At 38.1% G+C, this 17,197-nt stretch overlaps 3 protein-coding genes across 6 annotated transcripts in view; 1 reads left to right on the top strand and 2 right to left on the bottom strand.

Moving 5' to 3' along the window:
* Positions 1-8,606, top strand: part of LOC110464860 (TBC1 domain family member 14-like) — a 48,779-nt gene extending 40,173 nt beyond the window's left edge. For 2 of the 3 annotated variants that reach the window (XM_021520309.1, XM_021520327.1), the window contains exons 6-12: positions 2,172-2,264; positions 2,946-3,040; positions 3,299-3,370; positions 3,690-3,818; positions 4,440-4,549; positions 6,680-6,783; positions 7,135-8,606. In XM_021520309.1, the coding sequence (XP_021375984.1) occupies positions 2,172-2,264; positions 2,946-3,040; positions 3,299-3,370; positions 3,690-3,818; positions 4,440-4,549; positions 6,680-6,783; positions 7,135-7,328 (797 nt within the window). In that variant the 3' untranslated portion in view covers positions 7,329-8,606. Of the gene's footprint in view, positions 1-2,171; positions 2,265-2,945; positions 3,041-3,298; positions 3,371-3,689; positions 3,819-4,439; positions 4,550-6,487; positions 6,648-6,679; positions 6,784-7,134 lie in introns of those variants that run through there. The other variant, XM_021520319.1, reaches the window with a different exon arrangement.
* A 96-nt stretch (positions 8,607-8,702) lies between these two features.
* LOC110464881 lies at positions 8,703-13,011 on the bottom strand. 2 transcript variants are annotated; one of them, XM_021520347.1, is made up of 2 exons: positions 12,676-13,011; positions 8,703-11,241 (listed from the first exon to the last, which is right to left on the bottom strand). In XM_021520347.1, exons 1-2 carry the CDS (start codon positions 12,901-12,903, stop codon positions 11,092-11,094), a joined length of 378 nt encoding a protein of 125 aa, XP_021376022.1. In that variant the 5' UTR covers positions 12,904-13,011; the 3' UTR covers positions 8,703-11,091. The 2 variants fall into 2 exon arrangements, with proteins under 2 accessions (XP_021376022.1, XP_021376014.1); XM_021520339.1 differs by having other exon boundaries at positions 8,703-11,229; positions 12,664-13,011.
* A 312-nt stretch (positions 13,012-13,323) lies between these two features.
* On the bottom strand, positions 13,324-14,332 carry LOC110464175 (zinc finger protein 12-like). The gene is made up of 2 exons (XM_021519253.1): positions 13,997-14,332; positions 13,324-13,881 (listed from the first exon to the last, which is right to left on the bottom strand). The coding sequence occupies exons 1-2, from the start codon at positions 14,330-14,332 to the stop codon at positions 13,324-13,326; spliced, it is 894 nt and encodes a 297-aa protein (XP_021374928.1).
* Positions 14,333-17,197: the final 2,865 nt, after the last annotated feature.

Genomic DNA, 17,197 nt, shown 5'->3' on the forward strand with positions numbered 1-17,197 from the left:
TCTTTGAGGCCCCGCCCCATTTTTTTTTATTTGCGAAAAAAAAAAGAAAATACGAAATCCAGATTTTTTTTCCGTTTTCCGCTTCAAAAATTAGTTTTATATTATCAATTTCCGGTTGTAGAAAACTCGTCGTCTGCAAGTATGGTTTTTGTAATTCTAAAGCTGAAACGGCAACTTGCCGTTCTTAAAGATTGGTATGGGTGTTCAGTAGCCGATACTAAAACATTAATGCAAGTCTTTCATGAATTAGCCGAAGGAACAATTGACAAATCTGCGCCCGTCGAGTGTGGTAACAGGGCCGTTGTGTCGGCCGGTAAATCGAAAGTGGAACTGACCCAGTGTGATGGCGCATGTACGGTGGGGGAAGTGGTGTCGTACCTCGGAGCTTATTTAGAATTTAATATTGATGCTGATACAGAAGAGCAGTCGGCAACTGCCATTGCGAAATCCGACGCATTTACAATTTTAATGTCGGGATTTTCGAAAGCAACAATGACAAGGTCACTGTAATTAAAAGAGGACGATATGTGAAAAAGTAATGTGGTGTGTATTCATACCAAAAGTTAGTACAGATATATATGTGTACTGAACAGTGAAATGGTGTTCAATGTGTATACTGCATACTCAAAGTTGTTATTAACAAAAAATAAAAATAAAATTTGCCCCCCCCGCCCCAATTTTGAACAGAATTTGGATGAGAATCTAGCAATTAATTTATTATGGCCTTAGGGTGTTGAAATTAATTCCTTGCCCCTTAACCAGTTCTAAGTAATTCATACCCTACAAACATACGTTTGTAAGGATCCAGTGTTATATGGGATTTTACTGTTGATGTTATTTCTCTGATCCATTTAACATGCGAGATAGAGCCGACGTCAATGTTGAGTAGGTTGGTTGAGTAGGCGGGGTACTTCGCTGTGAGTGTGGATACGGAAAGGTATGCAGGGCGATTGAATAAAAAGTTGCATATAAGGCCATAATAAATTAATTGCTAGATTCTCATCCAAATTCTGTTCAAAATTGGGGCGGGGGGGGGCGAATTTTATTTTTATTTTTTATTTTTCCTAAAATTTGAAATGGTTGCAAATGTGTTAAAATAGTGCAATAAAGGCGCATGTTCAGTGTACATTTATCTTTATTTTTTGTTAATAACAACTTTGAGTATGCAGTATACACATTGAACACCATTTCACTGTTCAGTCCACATATATATCTGTACTAACTTTTGGTATGAATACACACCACATTACTTTTTCACATATCGTCCTCTTTTAATTACAGTGACCTTGTCATTGTTGCTTTAGAAAATCCCGACATTAAAATTGTAAATGCGTCGGATTTCGCACTGGCAGTTGCCGACTGCTCTTCTGTATCAGCATCAATATTAAATTCTAAATAAGCTCCGAGGTACGACACCACTTCCCCCACCGTACATGCGCCATCACACTGGGTCAGTTCCACTTTCGATTTACCGGCCGACACAACGGCCCTGTTACCACACTCGACGGGCGCAGATTTGTCAATTGTTCCTTCGGCTAATTCATGAAAGACTTGCATTAATGTTTTAGTATCGGCTACTGAACACCCATACCAATCTTTAAGAACGGCAAGTTGCCGTTTCAGCTTTAGAATTACAAAAACCATACTTGCAGACGACGAGTTTTCTACAACCGGAAATTGATAATATAAAACTAATTTTTGAAGCGGAAAACGGGAAAAAAAATCCGGATTTCGTATTTTCGTGGTTTTTTTCGCAAATAAAAAAAATTGGGGCGGGGCCTCAAAGAGGGGGCGGGCAGGGATGAGAACCTAGCAAATAATTTATTATGGCCTAAATCCAGGGTGATGAAGACTCGCACATAGAGTCGAAACTAGTTGACCGTAATAAAAACCCAGGCATTGGTAACGCTTGAGCGTGTTGTGATTGAAACCTACCTGGATTCTCTGATCCATAATGTAAACACCAGATATACAAGATTTGATAGGGTGAAATAGTTTTTACATCATTGGAATAAAACTTGTATGTTACGTACAACAAGTAACTTGTCTGTTAGCCAACAATAGTGACCTATCTTATATAATATTTGCCTGAACACCGTACACCACCATACCGTTAAACTGTATGTTCATCCTGGTGAACCATTTGTTAATGTTGATGTAATGTTTTACAGAACTCTATGAGATTTGTGAAAGTCGTGCAGAAGACAGAATTCGGCTGACGCTGACAGCCTGCGACTCAGGAGAGATATATGGTACCTCTGAGAGTAAGTACTACGGTATCAGGAACCTCCTTCTTGACCCTCAGTCATGCTTATGAGTGACAGGGACAGTTCAAATGTCAAAGTGTTTATCCTGGTCAAATTTGTGTCAGAGTATGCCTTTAAAATGGCTTAAAATGTTTTGCTCATATTGACCACTTAACCCATTCACCCCTGAAGTCACATTTGAACTTTACCGAATCAAAGACTGGGCAAGTCCATTTTAAAAATGTAGGAGTGAATGAGTTTAAACATGCCATGATGTTCACCACTGCTCAGTACCACTGTGATGACTCTCGCTCTGAGGTAACGGTCAAAATCTTGTAGACCACTGTGCTGTAAAATAGGATAAAGGGGAGATGAGGGGTTCATTCAGAACTGAAAACTTTGATGGCTTCAAAACAACTTCTTACTAACCAAGAGTTATCTGTACAAGGGCTGCTATTAATCATTGGTCAGGAATATTTTATTCGCATTCCAGCTTGCCACTTTAAACATCACAGTGATCCTTTGTCTTTGTTCTAATTTGTTTTATCATTGTTCCAGTTTCCTTTATTTGGGTTACGCACTTGATGTAGGTTGTTACAATGTAAATGATATATGAACTATATTATTATAAATTTTCAAACTTAACAAAGATATGCGTGACACTTCCCATACTGATTGTGTCCCTATTGTTTACTTCAGCCTCATCTGAGCCTCCGTCCAGTAAAGAGTCCAGTGTTGAACTCATCAAGCTTGACGTATCACGAACATTCCCTCCACTCTGTATATTTCAAAAGGTAAATACAAATAAAGAACTACAGGAAGTAGATTTGCATCATCATATATTAATTTGACCAGGAAGAAATTACACAAAGATAATTTATTAAGTGTTAATATTGACTATAAACCAATGTAACATGCCTGCTTTATTTATTGGCTTCAGAATTACTGTGAAAATTTACCCATATTAACTTTTGACACTTTTCAAAGTTTTCCTTTTCCCCAATAAAACTATGATTATCTCTGTTGAGCAAGTTTTTTTGTTTTGTTTACAGGGTGGACCATATCACGACCTGTTGCACAGCCTTCTTGGTGCTTATGCCTGCTACCGGCCTGACGTGGGTTATGTAAGTGTCACAGTGTACATCGCACAAACAGCTAACATGTCTCAGTTGAAACTCATATTAATACTGACCCGAGTAGAATAGGCTTTCATTTAACATGGCTCCATCATGTAACAAATAAGTACCGGACTGACTGGGTTATGTAAGTGTCACAGTCAACATGATGTTTACAGCTAACTTGTCAATACAAAAATGTATGTGAAGTGTTCAGAAAGAGAACTGAAACTGATTTTAGAGAAAAAATAATAATGTTAGGTTTAAGGGAGGCAACTCTCGGAGAATTGGATTTTCCTTACTCATCTCTCTATTTGTTTACCTACAGGTACAGGGTATGTCTTTCATCGCAGCAGTACTTCTACTCAACATGGATGTAGCTGATGCCTTTCTGGTTTTTGCCAATCTCCTTAACCGCCCCTGTCAAGTGGCCTTCTTTAGGATAGATGAGGAAATGGTTGGTATTTTTGTTCGCTATCCATGTCTTAATGTATTAATTGTAAATCCTATAAAAAATAACAACAATACAGCTATAATTAGAGACACCAATTCCTGTGACAATACAGATTAGATCAACTAGATGCAATATAGACTGCCTTCAGCAACAATATATGCAAAGAGCTAGTTATATCATAATGATTGGTTTCATGTGCTGATGAAGCCATTGCAAGTGGTTGCCTGCTGCCCTCACTCTGGATCAAGGGAGTTCACTCATACTCTCCACATGCTAGAATGTTACAAGATAGGAACACGTTTCTAATTCCCTTAATATACATCCCTGATTTATGAGAAGTTTTTTTTTACATCCCTGATCAGCCCTTAACTCACAATTGTCGGCATCACACTGTTAGTCAGAGGATCTTCTTGAACTTGTATGAACTCCTGAACAGTACCTCCCACTATATAACTTATATTAGTGCAATTCTTTAGTAATTCATGCATGTATCATATTGCTTCTGTTATTAAACATTATTATATTGTCAATTCTGTATTTATAATAAAAAGAAAAGATTTCCAAAAATAACTCCTCCTGCAAATTAAGTAAAGCATTACATTAATGATTGTATTACTGTTTTAGATGAAGTCCTACTTTCAAACATATGAGGATTTCTTCCGTGAAAATATGCCTTCACTGCACCGCCATTTTGTAAAGAATGTTGTGACTCCAGACCTGTACATTATAGACTGGTAGGTATTCTAATGCTGTGACTCCAGACCTGTACATATAGACTGGTAGGTATTCAAATGTTGAGACTCCAGACATGTACAATATAGACTGGTAGGTATTCAAATGCTGTGACTCCAGACCAGTACATTATAGACTGGTAAGTATTCAAATGTTGTGACTCCAGACCTGTACATTATAGACTGGTAGGTATTCAAATGTTGTGACTCCAGACCTGTACATTATAGACTGGTAGGTATTCAAATGCTGTGACTCCAGACCAGTACATTATAGACTGGTAAGTATTCAAATGTTGTGACTCCAGACCTGTACATTATAGACTGGTAGGTATTCAAATGTTGTGACTCCAGACCTGTACATTATAGACTGGTAGGTATTCCAATGTTGTGACTCCAGACCTGTACATTATAGACTGGTAGGTATTCCAATGTTGTGACTCCAGACCTGTACATTATAGACTGGTAGGTATTCAAATGTTGTGACTCCAGACCTGTACATTATAGACTGGTAAGTATTCAAATGTTGTGACTCCAGACCTGTACATTATAGACTGGTAGGTATTCAAATGTTGTGACTCCAGACCTGTACATTATAGACTGGTAGGTATTCCAATGTTGTGACTCCAGACCTGTACATTATAGACTGGTAGGTATTCCAATGTTGTGACTCCAGACCTGTACATTATAGACTGGTAGGTATTCAAATGTTGTGACTCCAGACCTGTACATTATAGACTGGTAAGTATTCAAATGTTGTGACTCCAGACCTGTACATTATAGACTGGTAGGTATTCAAATGTTGTGACTCCAGACCTGTACATTATAGACTGGTAGGTATTCCAATGTTGTGACTCCAGACCTGTACATTATAGACTGGTAGGTATTCCAATGTTGTGACTCCAGACCTGTACATTATAGACTGGTAGGTATTCAAATGTTGTGACTCCAGACCTGTACATTATAGACTGGTAAGTATTCAAATGTTGTGACTCCAGACCTGTACATTATAGACTGGTAGGTATTCAAATGTTGTGACTCCAGACCTGTACATTATAGACTGGTAGGTATTCCAATGTTGTGACTCCAGACCTGTACATTATAGACTGGTAGGTATTCCAATGTTGTGACTCCAGACCTGTACATTATAGACTGGTAGGTATTCCAATGTTGTGACTCCAGACCTGTACATTATAGACTGGTAGGTATTCCAATGTTGTGACTCCAGACCTGTACATTATAGACTGGTAGGTATTCCAATGTTGTGACTCCAGACCTGTACATTATAGACTGGTAGGTATTCCAATGTTGTGACTCCAGACCAGTACATTATAGACTGGTAAGTATTACAATGTTGTGACTCCAGACCTGTACATTATAGACTGGTAGGTATTCCAATGTTGTGACCCCAGACCTGTACATATAGACTGGTAGGTACCCCATTGAATATGGGCTAGTATGGATATAAGTTATGTCTGGTACATCGTAGGTAATTTCAAACAGCATTTAACACAATATCATACTTGCCAATTTTCTCTATTTAGGAGGGAGACTCCAGATTTTGGACCCTTATATTCGGTATTTTCAACCAGTAAATTTGCTAAACTATTCCTGTGTTTTAAGATCTAATGATTTCATCAAAAAGAGCAACTCAAAATATTTCATTTCAAAAGGTTGTTTTGTCTTTATGTGGTATATACACACATTTAATATGTATACATTTTGAGAATGCAGAACCTCCCCCATGGAAATTTTTAAAAGTTGGCAAGTATGCCATAAACAATGTGTACTTGATGTTACATAGTATATATATATTACACTGAGGTTAACGACCTGTCCTTTATATTGTAGGATATTTACACTGTTCAGTAAGTCTCTCCCCCTGGATGTTACATAGTATATATATATTACACTGAGGTTAACAGCCTGTCCTTTGTATTGTAGGATATTTACACTGTTCAGTAAGTCTCTCCCCCTGGATGTTACATAGTATATATATATATATATTACACTGAGGTTAACAGCCTGTCCTTTGTATTGTAGGATATTAACACTGTTTAGTAAGTCTCTCCCCCTGGATGTTACATAGTATATATTTATTACACTTAGGTTAACGACCTGTCCTTTGTATTGTAGGATATTTACACTGTTCAGTAAGTCTCTCCCCCTGGATGTGGCCTGTAGAGTGTGGGACATGTTCTGTCGCGATGGAGAGGAGTTCCTGTTCCGCACCGCACTAGGTAACTATCACAATACATGTTTGAAAAATCCTGATAATAACTGTATTGCAGGGATCCTGTAAAATAATTATGTTTAATACAGATGCTGTATGTAAACATTAGTGTATAACAGATACACTGTATATACTTTGGTGTGTATCAGAGATCCTGTATAAAACTTTGTGAACATTGTATTATAGAAGTCCTGCGTAAAATTTACGTGTATTACAGATATTCTGTGTATATATCACATTGTGTATTGCAGAAATCCTATATATATTACTTTTCGTATCACAAAGACGCTCTATATAATTTTGTATTAGAGATGCTGTATTACGGAATTCCTGTATATAACTTTGTGTATTATTACAGGTATCCTGAAGATGTACGAGAACAATTTGATACACAATGACTTCATACACTGTGTGCAGTTCCTCACCAAACTGCCCGAGACACTATGTGCTGATACGCTCTTCAGGAATATAGACTCTGTCCGAATGAACATAGACAAGAAAAGGTTCACACAAATTCTGGCTGGGAACAAAGAGCAGAAGGAAATGACATGATCTCTGGGCTCACTAGGGGAACTGAATGACACCACAGAGAGAGAAAGAAAGAGATTCAAACAAAGTGTGATAAACGTGTCCTGTCAGGAACTGGTGACGTCTAGTGTGACTGGCTTTGAACATGTGATATTTTTGTTTGTTGAGGGGGAAATCAAGTGATTTTTTGAATGGAGAAAATGAAATTTTATCAAGAATGATGTGTGAAAGGAAGACCATTAAGGACAGTGAATGATTGTCAAAATAATTTGTTAACGAACTGTTGGATGAGATTAATATACAGTCTACAGGATACATATCGTGTATATTGTTACTAAGGATGTAAAACTTAGTTTGTATTAAATACATTCTGTATGAGTTGATTCGGCCAGGTGCTGGAGGGGACTCTAAAAGGACACTGATGTGAGCACAATGTAGATGTATTACCCTAAAAGAGAGAAACAGTCTGATATTCTTTGTTTAATATGACTGTCTAGAGTGTGTGATTATTGACTGATCATGGTACATACGAACAACCAGGGAATAATACAGTGGGTATTTTAATCTTTGTATATCATGTTGGAATTAATTTGCAAAGAACAATGAATATGTTTAAAGATTGCATTAGACATACACATTACCTCAATATCTGCACCAATATTTTCCACAATTAATTGTACATGCTCAAACATTTTGCAATTGTACAAAGTATATTGATGGCAAAAAAATCCTTCCCTTCCTAAAAATTTCATTATAAAGAGCAATGTTATTCCCTGTTTGCTTATAATATATTATTCTGTTCATTTCGTTTAGATATTGTAATGATTTGTAGCAGGGGTGTAAGATTGGTTACTTGATTTGAAATTTATGATTTGGTGTGTTTTGTTATGAAGCACCTTTAATATTCAGTGTTTTATCTCCACAGTTGAATTCCTTACACTGAAATGTTTGAAAGTCATGCTGGTTATGATTTTTTCGGCTTGCAGTGTGCTCAGATATTTATCAGTGTGTTGTTTATCTGTTGTATGTGTGATACCTTGTTGCCATACTCATGAGCATAATACGTCGGTGATGAAGCTGGTCTTCTCTGGTCTGTAACTAAACAAACTTTTATCTGGTTTTCTCATGTCTATAACTAAAACTGCAACCTGATTTTCACGTGTCTATTACCAAAACACTGTCAGCTAGTTTTCTTGTGTCTGTCACTATTAGCTGGTTTTCTCATGTCTATTACTAAAACACTAGTATCTGGGTTTCTCATGTCTATTCTCGTGTCTATTACTAAAACACTATTAGTATCATCTGGTTTTCTCTGGTCTGTTACTAAAACACTAGTATCTGGGTTTCTCATGTCTGTTACTAAAACACTATTAGTATTATCTGGGTTTCTCATGTCTATTACTAAAACACTAGTATCTGGGTTTCTCATGTCTATTCTCATGTCTATTACTAAAACACTTTTAGTATTATCTGGTTTTCTGGTTTTCTCTGGTCTGTTACTAAAACACTGTAAGCTGGCCTTTTTACCTTCTATCATTAAAACTTTATTAGCTGTTTTTTTCATGTCTCGTATTACAACACTATTAGCTGGTCAACCAGCTGCAGGCCTTGTGGTCATTAGAAACTTTGAAAAAAAAATCACATCACAAACTCCTTCTGTTGAAATTTTTTCAGAGTGCTTTTACTGGAGCACATGCATACCCTGTAAGTCTGCTTTCAGCAAAGGCGAGTTACACATAAAAGTTATCTCCCCTTGGCTAAATAACCATGGATCTCTTTCCCAGTCATCTTTTACTACTTGACACTATAAGAAAAGGATTATCCAACAGGTTTATAGTGGATCTAGATCATAGACAGTGCATAAGAGGGCAGTTACATGTTTGCAATATTCAAACAAATACTCACACGAATGGTCTTGTAAATAAGCCAGTCCAATAAATGTACTCGTGTAAAAGTACTGAAATACGATTTATGGAGATGAAGCTTGTGTGTATGTTTAATGTTCTTGTGTACGTATTTAGATTGTGCTTGTTTTGGTTGCATATGTGTGTATTGCATGAATTGAAAAATATTTTGATTTTGATTTTGTAAGGATGGGTGTGGGTAAGTGGATAAGGATGTGTGTATAAAATCTATGTAATTCATTGGAGAATTTTATACTGGTATTAATGAGGGAGTGTGCGGCCTATCAGGGACCAGAATTTAACAGTAAACCTTGGCTTCTGTACCATGTTTCCTATTAAATATTGTGATATTATGTAACAAGATTGGGCATTCATTCATAATTTGTATTTTGCTTTTGAATTTACAGACAGATGCCTATACAAATCCTACAGCAAGATCAAAACTCTGTTACAAAGAATTATATCCACCATTAACACATCTTACAGTCATCAAAATGTCATTATGTCAACAAGAAAGAAACATTATTACATTAAATGTACTTAGTATCTGAAAAAGAGACATTGTTCCTGACATCTAACAATGGTTTGGAACTGAAGTAAACTTACTTAAACTTCATGTGATGGTTTATTTAGAATTTATTAGCTTTTCTATGCTGTCTCATATTACATGCTTTATATGGTAACAAAATAAGTAAATTGAATTTCAAGATTTCCGAGCTGAGTTTGGCTCTGTTCTGTGAATCGGTGTGATATAGGTTTATGTCTATTGTGTGATATAGACTGCCATCTGTGTACAGTTTATATACGTAGCAATGAACTGTATATAAGGCTTTGTATATATTTTTAAAATGCTACTTTTGTAAAATGAAATTTATTTTGTATACAAATAAGTTTGAAAAAGTTCAGAAGATTTTCGTACATAAAAGGTTTGCGAGAATTGTATCTTCGAGAATTCCTAGAGGTTAGAACTGTTGTAATACAGGGTTAGGATGTATTGTAACGCATGGTTAGAATCACTGTTACATGGCAGTAGACTCTTGGTAATATGGAGTTAGACATAACACAGGCTTGTATCAATTGATGTTTGCATGTGGTCGATGGCTTGTTTGGAGTTTGGACTTCATAGTGCACATTATTGTAATAAACCTTTATAAATAATTGGTACAAAAGAAATATAAGCCAAAAATAAATTTATCTTCAAATTCAGTGAGTCCTGAGACACCTATCTTCAAGATAACGATTACGATAACGTGTTACAAGCCCCTGTGTATTAGCTTCTCCATTGTTACAGGTTCCTGTACATTATTCATTCCTTGATGAAAACACTTTCCAGGTCAACCTTTGATTGATAAGAAGGTAAAATATACATAAAATACTGTGTCGAAATTTTGGGACATGTTATCAGGAGTTACTTCGAATGCTCTCGCTTTAATATTCAGTTTTGTGTCTCACCATGGTATGTGTTCAATCAGAACAAGATCTTTGATTTATGAGTATGCATAGGTTTATTGTTTATGACCAATTACCAGAATTTTATTAATCAATGTACATTGTGTTGTTTTTGTTTTTTTTGTTTTTTTTTGCTTCTATAAAAATTAAGTTATTCCCCCTCAATACTTTCGTAATTTCATGTAAAATAAATTTAAGTTCATGGTGATTCAACATTTAATTGTACAGTTTTGTGGAATGAAATGCTCAAAGTATTATGCATAGACGGGCTCATGTTGAATGTGATAACATAGACCGACAGGTATGTTTGTGACGTCACCTATATATGTATAAACTATTGATGACTTGACCGTCACTATTTGATCCTATTCAGAATTACAATTGATCCTTGCTAGTTTACCTGTGACTTTGCCCTGGTAACTCAGCACATTGATTCACTGGTACTTCTGTTGGCCCTGGTAACTCAGCATGTTGATACACTGGTACTTCTGTTGGCCATGGTAACTTGGCACATTGATACACTGGTACTCCTGTTGGCCATGGTAACTCAGCACGCAGATACACTGGTACTTCTGTTGGCCATGGTAACTTGGCACATTGATTCACTGGTACTTCTGTTGGCCATGGAAACTTGGCACATTGATACACTGGTCCTTCTGTTGGCCATGGTAACTCGGCACATTGATACACTGGTACTCCTGTTGGCCCTGGTAACTCAGCAGGTTGATTCACTGGTACTTCTGTTGGCCCTGGCAACTCGGCATGTTGATACACTGGTACTCCTGTTGGCCATGGTAACTCAGCATGTTGTTACACTGGTACTCCTGTTGGCCATGGTAACTTGGCACATCGATACACTGGTACTTCTGTTGGCCATTGTAACTTGGCACATTGATACACTGGTACTTATGTTGACCCTGGTAACTCAGAACATTGATACGCTGGTACTTCTGTTGACCATGGTAACTCAGAACATTGATACGCTGGTACTTCTGTTGACCATGGTAACTCAGAACATTGATACGCTGGTACTTCTGTTGACCATGGTAACTCAGAACATTGATACAAACTTGGCACATTGATACACTGGTCCTTCTGTTGGCCATGGTAACTCAGCACATTGATACACTGGTACTACTGTTGGCCCTGGTAACTCAGCATAGTGATACACTGGTACTTCTGTTAACGATGGTAACTTGGCACATTGATGCACTGGTACTTCTGTTGGCCCGGGTAACTCAGCATGTTGATTCACTGGTACTTCTGTTGGCCATGGAAACTTGGCACATTGATACACTGGTACTTATGTTGACCCTGGTAACTCAGAACATTGATACGCTGGTACTTCTGTTGACCATGGTAACTCAGAACATTGATACGCTGGTACTTCTGTTGACCATGGTAACTCAGAACATTGATACGCTGGTACTTCTGTTGACCATGGTAACTCAGAACATTGATACAAACTTGGCACATTGATACACTGGTACTTCTGTTGGCCCTGGTAACTCGGCATGTTGATACACTGGTACTTCTGTTGGCCATGGTAACTCAGCATGTTTATACACTGGTACTTCTGTAGGCCACGGTAACTCAGCACGTTGATGCACTGATACTTCTGTTGGCCATGGCAACTTGGCACATTGATACACTTGTACTTCTGTTGGCCCGGGTAACTCAGCACACAGATACACTGGTACTTCGGTTGGCCCTGGTAACTCAGAACATTGATACACTGGTTCTCCTGTTGGCCATGATAACTTAGCACATTGATACACTGGTTCTCCTGTTGGCCATGATAACTTAGCACATTGATACACTGGTCCTTCTGTTGGCCATGCTAACTTGGCACATTGAAACACTGGTACTTCTGTCCGCCATGGTAGCTTGGCACATTGATACACTGGTACTTCTGTTGGCCATGGTAACTCGGCACATTCATACACTGGTACTTCTGTTGGCCATGGTAACTCAGCACATTGATACATGTTGATACACTGGTACTCCTGTTGGCCATGGTAACTCAGCACGCAGATACACTGGTACTTCTGTTGGCCCTGGTAACTTGGCACATTGATACACTGGTACTTCTGTTGGCCCTGGTAACTCAGCACACAGATACACTGGTTCTTCTGTTGGCCCTGGTAACTCATAACATTGATACACTGGTACTCCTGTTGGCCATGGTAACTCAGCACGCAGATACACTGGTACTTCTGTTGGCCCTGGTAACTCAGCAGGTTCATTCACTGGTACTTCTGTTGGCCATGGTAACTTGGCCCATTGATACCCTGGTACTTCTGTTGGCCCTGGTAACTCAGCACATTGATTCACTGGTACTTCTGTTGGCCCTGGTAACTCAGCAGGATCATTCACTGGGACTTCTGCTGGCCATGGTAACTTGGCACATTGATACACTGGAACTTCTGTTGGCCATGGTAACTCAGAACATTGATACACTGGGACTTCTGTTGACCCTGGTAACTCAGAACATTGATACACTGGTACTTCTGTTGGCCCTGGTAACTTGGCACATTGATACACTGGTACTTCTATTGGCCCTGGTAACTTGGCACATTGATACACTGGTACTTCGGTTGGCCCTGGTAACTCAGCATGTTGATACACTCGTACTTCTGTTGGCCCTGGTAACTCAGCAGGTTCATTCACTGGTACTTCTGTTGGCCATGGTAACTTGGCACATTGATACAGTGGTACTTCTGTTGGCCATGGTAACTCAGAACATTGATACACTGGGACTTCTGTTGACCCTGGTAACTCAGAACATTGATACACCGGTACTTCTGTTGGCCATGGTAACTCAGCACATTGATACACTGGTACTCCTGTTGGCCATGGTAACTCAGAACATTGATACACTGGCACTTCTGTTGGCCATGGTAACTTGGCACATTGATACAGTGGTACTTCTGTTGGCCATGGTAACTCAGAACATTGATACACTGGCACTTCTGTTGGCCATGGTAACTTGGCACATTGATACAGTGGTACTTCTGTTGGCCATGGTAACTCAGAACATTGATACACTGGTACTTCTGTTGACCATGGTAACTCAGAACATTGATACACTGGTACTTCTGTTGTCCCTGGTAACTCAGAACATTGATACACCGGTACTTCTGTTGGCCATGGTAACTCAGCACATTGATACACTGGCACTCCTGTTGGCCATGGTAACTTGGCACATTGATACAGTGGTACTTCTGTTGGCCATGGTAACTCAGAACATTGATACACTGGCACTTCTGTTGGCCATGGTAACTTGGCACATTGATACACTATACACTGGTACTTCTGTTGGCCCTGGTAACTTGGCACATTGATACACTGGTACTTCGATTGGCCCTGGTAACTCAGCATGTTGATACACTGGTACTCCTGTTGGCCATGGGAACTCAGAACATTGATACACTGGTACTTCTGTTGGCCATGGTAACTCAGCACGCAGATACACTGGTACTTCTGTTGGCCCTGGTAACTCAGAACATTGATACACTGGTACTTCTGTTGGCCATGGTAACTTGGCACATTCATACACTGGTACTTCTGTTGGCCATGGTAACTTGGCACATTGATACACTGGTACTTCTGTTGACCCTGGTAACTCAGAACATTGATACACCGGTACTTCTGTTGGCCATGGTAACTCATCATGTTGATACACTGGTACTTCTGTTACTGCCCTCTCCACTGGAGTGCTGATCTGGTTCTGAGACTTGATCCTGAAAAAATTGTTATTCAAGGAAATAGACAATTGTTGATGTACTGAATTGATCACCAGAACTGAATATTAGGTAAATCATTGCAACCTCGGAAGCTTCTCTCAGTGCAGTCTTGGTGTTGCTGACATTGCAACATACAATAGATATGATATGTCACAACCCTACAATTGTAAATGTATGTTGTTAATTACCTGCTGTGCTTGCTAGAGAGTGGATATATAAATGTGTGTGCTAGTTGTGTATAGAGATATGTAATATTAGTGCTTGCTATGTATATTAGACAAGAAATAACTTATTGGACGAGATGCAATGCAAACAGAGAAAATGGTAACTATCTCTCTTATAGAGAAAACAACCATTTCATTTGTAGTAGGTCCATTTTCGTTTGTTCAGACAGGATGGTGAAACTTTGTACTTGATCCAAATCAAGATGTGAGCTAATCCATTCCATGTAGAATTATAACTGACAAACTAGGCTGGAAAAATATCTCCCAATCTTCCTAAAAATTAGCTAGCAGGTCTACTCCTATTGCTGCATTGCAGAATTTTGGTCTAGCCACTCTGTCTGATTAACCGAAAAGGTCCGCAGTTTGTATGTAACATGGAGATCAATCTGTATTATAAGCATGTAAAGGAGTGATGGATGTAATTGAGGTTAAGATTATGAATGTAGATGGTTCCTCTGTAAAAAAGAAGTGTATTGTTCTTTTTCTTGTTGTGACACAACTCTGCAACTTGAGCCTTTAAATCTATTCAATATTACCAGTACTGTAGGGCTGGTCTAAATACTCTGTGTGTGCCCTATTGAGGGTGTACATACGAACAATACAGTGTCAAGTCTGTCAGACTACAGTATCATGTTATCACTGTCACGCCACCTGTGACTACGACCTGTAACAGTATACTGGTACGGTTAGCCAGACTCAATATTGAACATAAAATAACAAGATTATTTTTCCAAGAGATTGATGGGGTCATTTCCAATACTTTTAATATATATATATATATGTAAACATTGTGAACGCCTTCACTCAATCTTGTCCAGAATCAATTTATTTTTATATATCACCTAATTGATAACGTAGTCCATTTCTCTATCATGTTTGAGACTATGAGATGATAATCAACCAGACACATCGGATGTTAGTGTATACATTCATACTAAGCCTTCATCATGTTCTGGGGGCTTTCATAAACAACTGGCGCCACCATTTCTTCAAACAACAACTTTAAGATGCGTGTTTCATTTAAAGTTGTGAACGATTTTATACTGTACACATTTCTTTCTGTTTAAATTTTATTGTTATCTATCTAGGCTTATCTATTTTCCAAATAAAATTTTCTTTTAAATTTTTAAAAACGCTAATCTTTATCCCTCTCAATCATATCTCTAGCCTTTATCAATGCAAAGTGTTTAGATTATACACATGTTATGTGATCCTAGATTAGCTAATGTATGCTGTTAATGTTTATTGGCAAAGCCAAATTTAGAATGTGTTTGCTGATTAGCCATGGGCTGAGCCTGGTTCAACCATTTGTCTGATAGCTGTGGTTTGAGCCTTGTTCAGTCAATTGTCCAACAGCCATGGTTTAATCTAGTTCAGCCATTTGTCCAACAGCCATGGTTTAATCTAGTTCAGCCATTTGTCCAACAGCCATGGTTTGATCTGGGTTCAGCCATTTAATTGACAGCCCTGAGTTCAGCTTGGTTCAGTCGTTGTTTGATGTTTACCACTGTTATGGATATCTTCGCTAACCAAGGATTCAATCCAAAACCCTGTTCACTGGGGTGTAATGTTTGGGTAGCGAAAATGTTATGTCATTCACTACAATAATTAGCGTCCACATGTTCCGTGATGATGCTCAATCTATCATTCACGTAATAAATAGGTTCATTATTATGTTATTTGACCATCCTTGTATGCCCTCACCACGCTGAACCTTCAAGGGCCCCCGAGATTAGGGGTCCTTGTCAAGCTGGGTAGAGAGGGCAGTTTGATGCGATAATGGTGTGCCTACTTTGACTTGAAGCGAAAACCCCATCATTCCAGCTGTACGCGTGAGAGAGTGGAGTTATGTCCCTTGTATTCAGTTTCACCCATGCATTTTTGAACAAATACAATTTCTTAAAGACATGTCTATTTGTTTTATTGTTGTTTTTAAGAAGTACAAAAAGAAAATGAAAGAAAATGAGAATTTCAGCGAGATATTGTGTATATATATGTAAAGTTATTTAAAATATTTCCTTGCCTTTTTCAAGACTACACAACAAAAATAGGAGAGCAAACTAATTTAACTCCCCTTCCCGAACTGTACACAGGTAAATGTGTTAAATAGGAAATTCTTCATTAGGATTGAGGTGAGCAATCCTTTCAAATGGATTTCGCTTGAAAGAAAGAGATAGTTTACACACAAATATCTGTAGAAGCTTTCATCGGAATTTGTGTGAAAAAAATATGAATTTCAGCAGTCATTTAGATTTCACAAGAAAAAATAGATATTATAATACAGAATGAGTGCTATATATCACTTCATACAGTACAGAATACATACATGTATATTTACTTACCAGGTATCCTCATACAGTTACCTTAGCAAGAACAGACTATAAGACTGACGTTGGTGTGTTGTCATTGAGAATGGACTATAAGACTATAAGACTGACGTTGTTGTGTTGTCATTGAGAACGAACTATAAGACTGACGTTGGTGTGTTGTCATTGAGAACGGACTATAAGACTATAAGACTGACGTTGGTGTGTTGTCATTGAGAACGGACTATAAGACTATAAGACTGA

Source organism: Mizuhopecten yessoensis, unplaced genomic scaffold (genome assembly GCF_002113885.1).
Source record: "Mizuhopecten yessoensis strain PY_sf001 unplaced genomic scaffold, ASM211388v2 scaffold1539, whole genome shotgun sequence".
NCBI classification, from domain to species: domain Eukaryota; kingdom Metazoa; phylum Mollusca; class Bivalvia; order Pectinida; family Pectinidae; genus Mizuhopecten; species Mizuhopecten yessoensis.

Bases quoted from the DNA above. Each gene is read 5' to 3' on its own strand.
- LOC110464175 (XM_021519253.1), bottom strand. From the start codon at position 14,332: ATGATGAGTTACCATGGCCAACAGAAGTACCGGTGTATCAATGTTCTG. The intron at 13,882-13,996 runs GTGCCAAGTTAC...CATGGCCAACAG, and splicing joins CGAAGTACCAGTGTATCAAT to AAGTACCACTGTATCAATGT.
- LOC110464881 (XM_021520347.1), bottom strand. From the start codon at position 12,903: ATGAACCTGCTGAGTTACCAGGGCCAACAGAAGTACCAGTGTATCTGC. The intron at 11,242-12,675 runs CATGGCCAACAG...GTGCCAAGTTAC, and splicing joins GTATCTGCGTGCTGAGTTAC to CATGGCCAACAGAAGTACCA.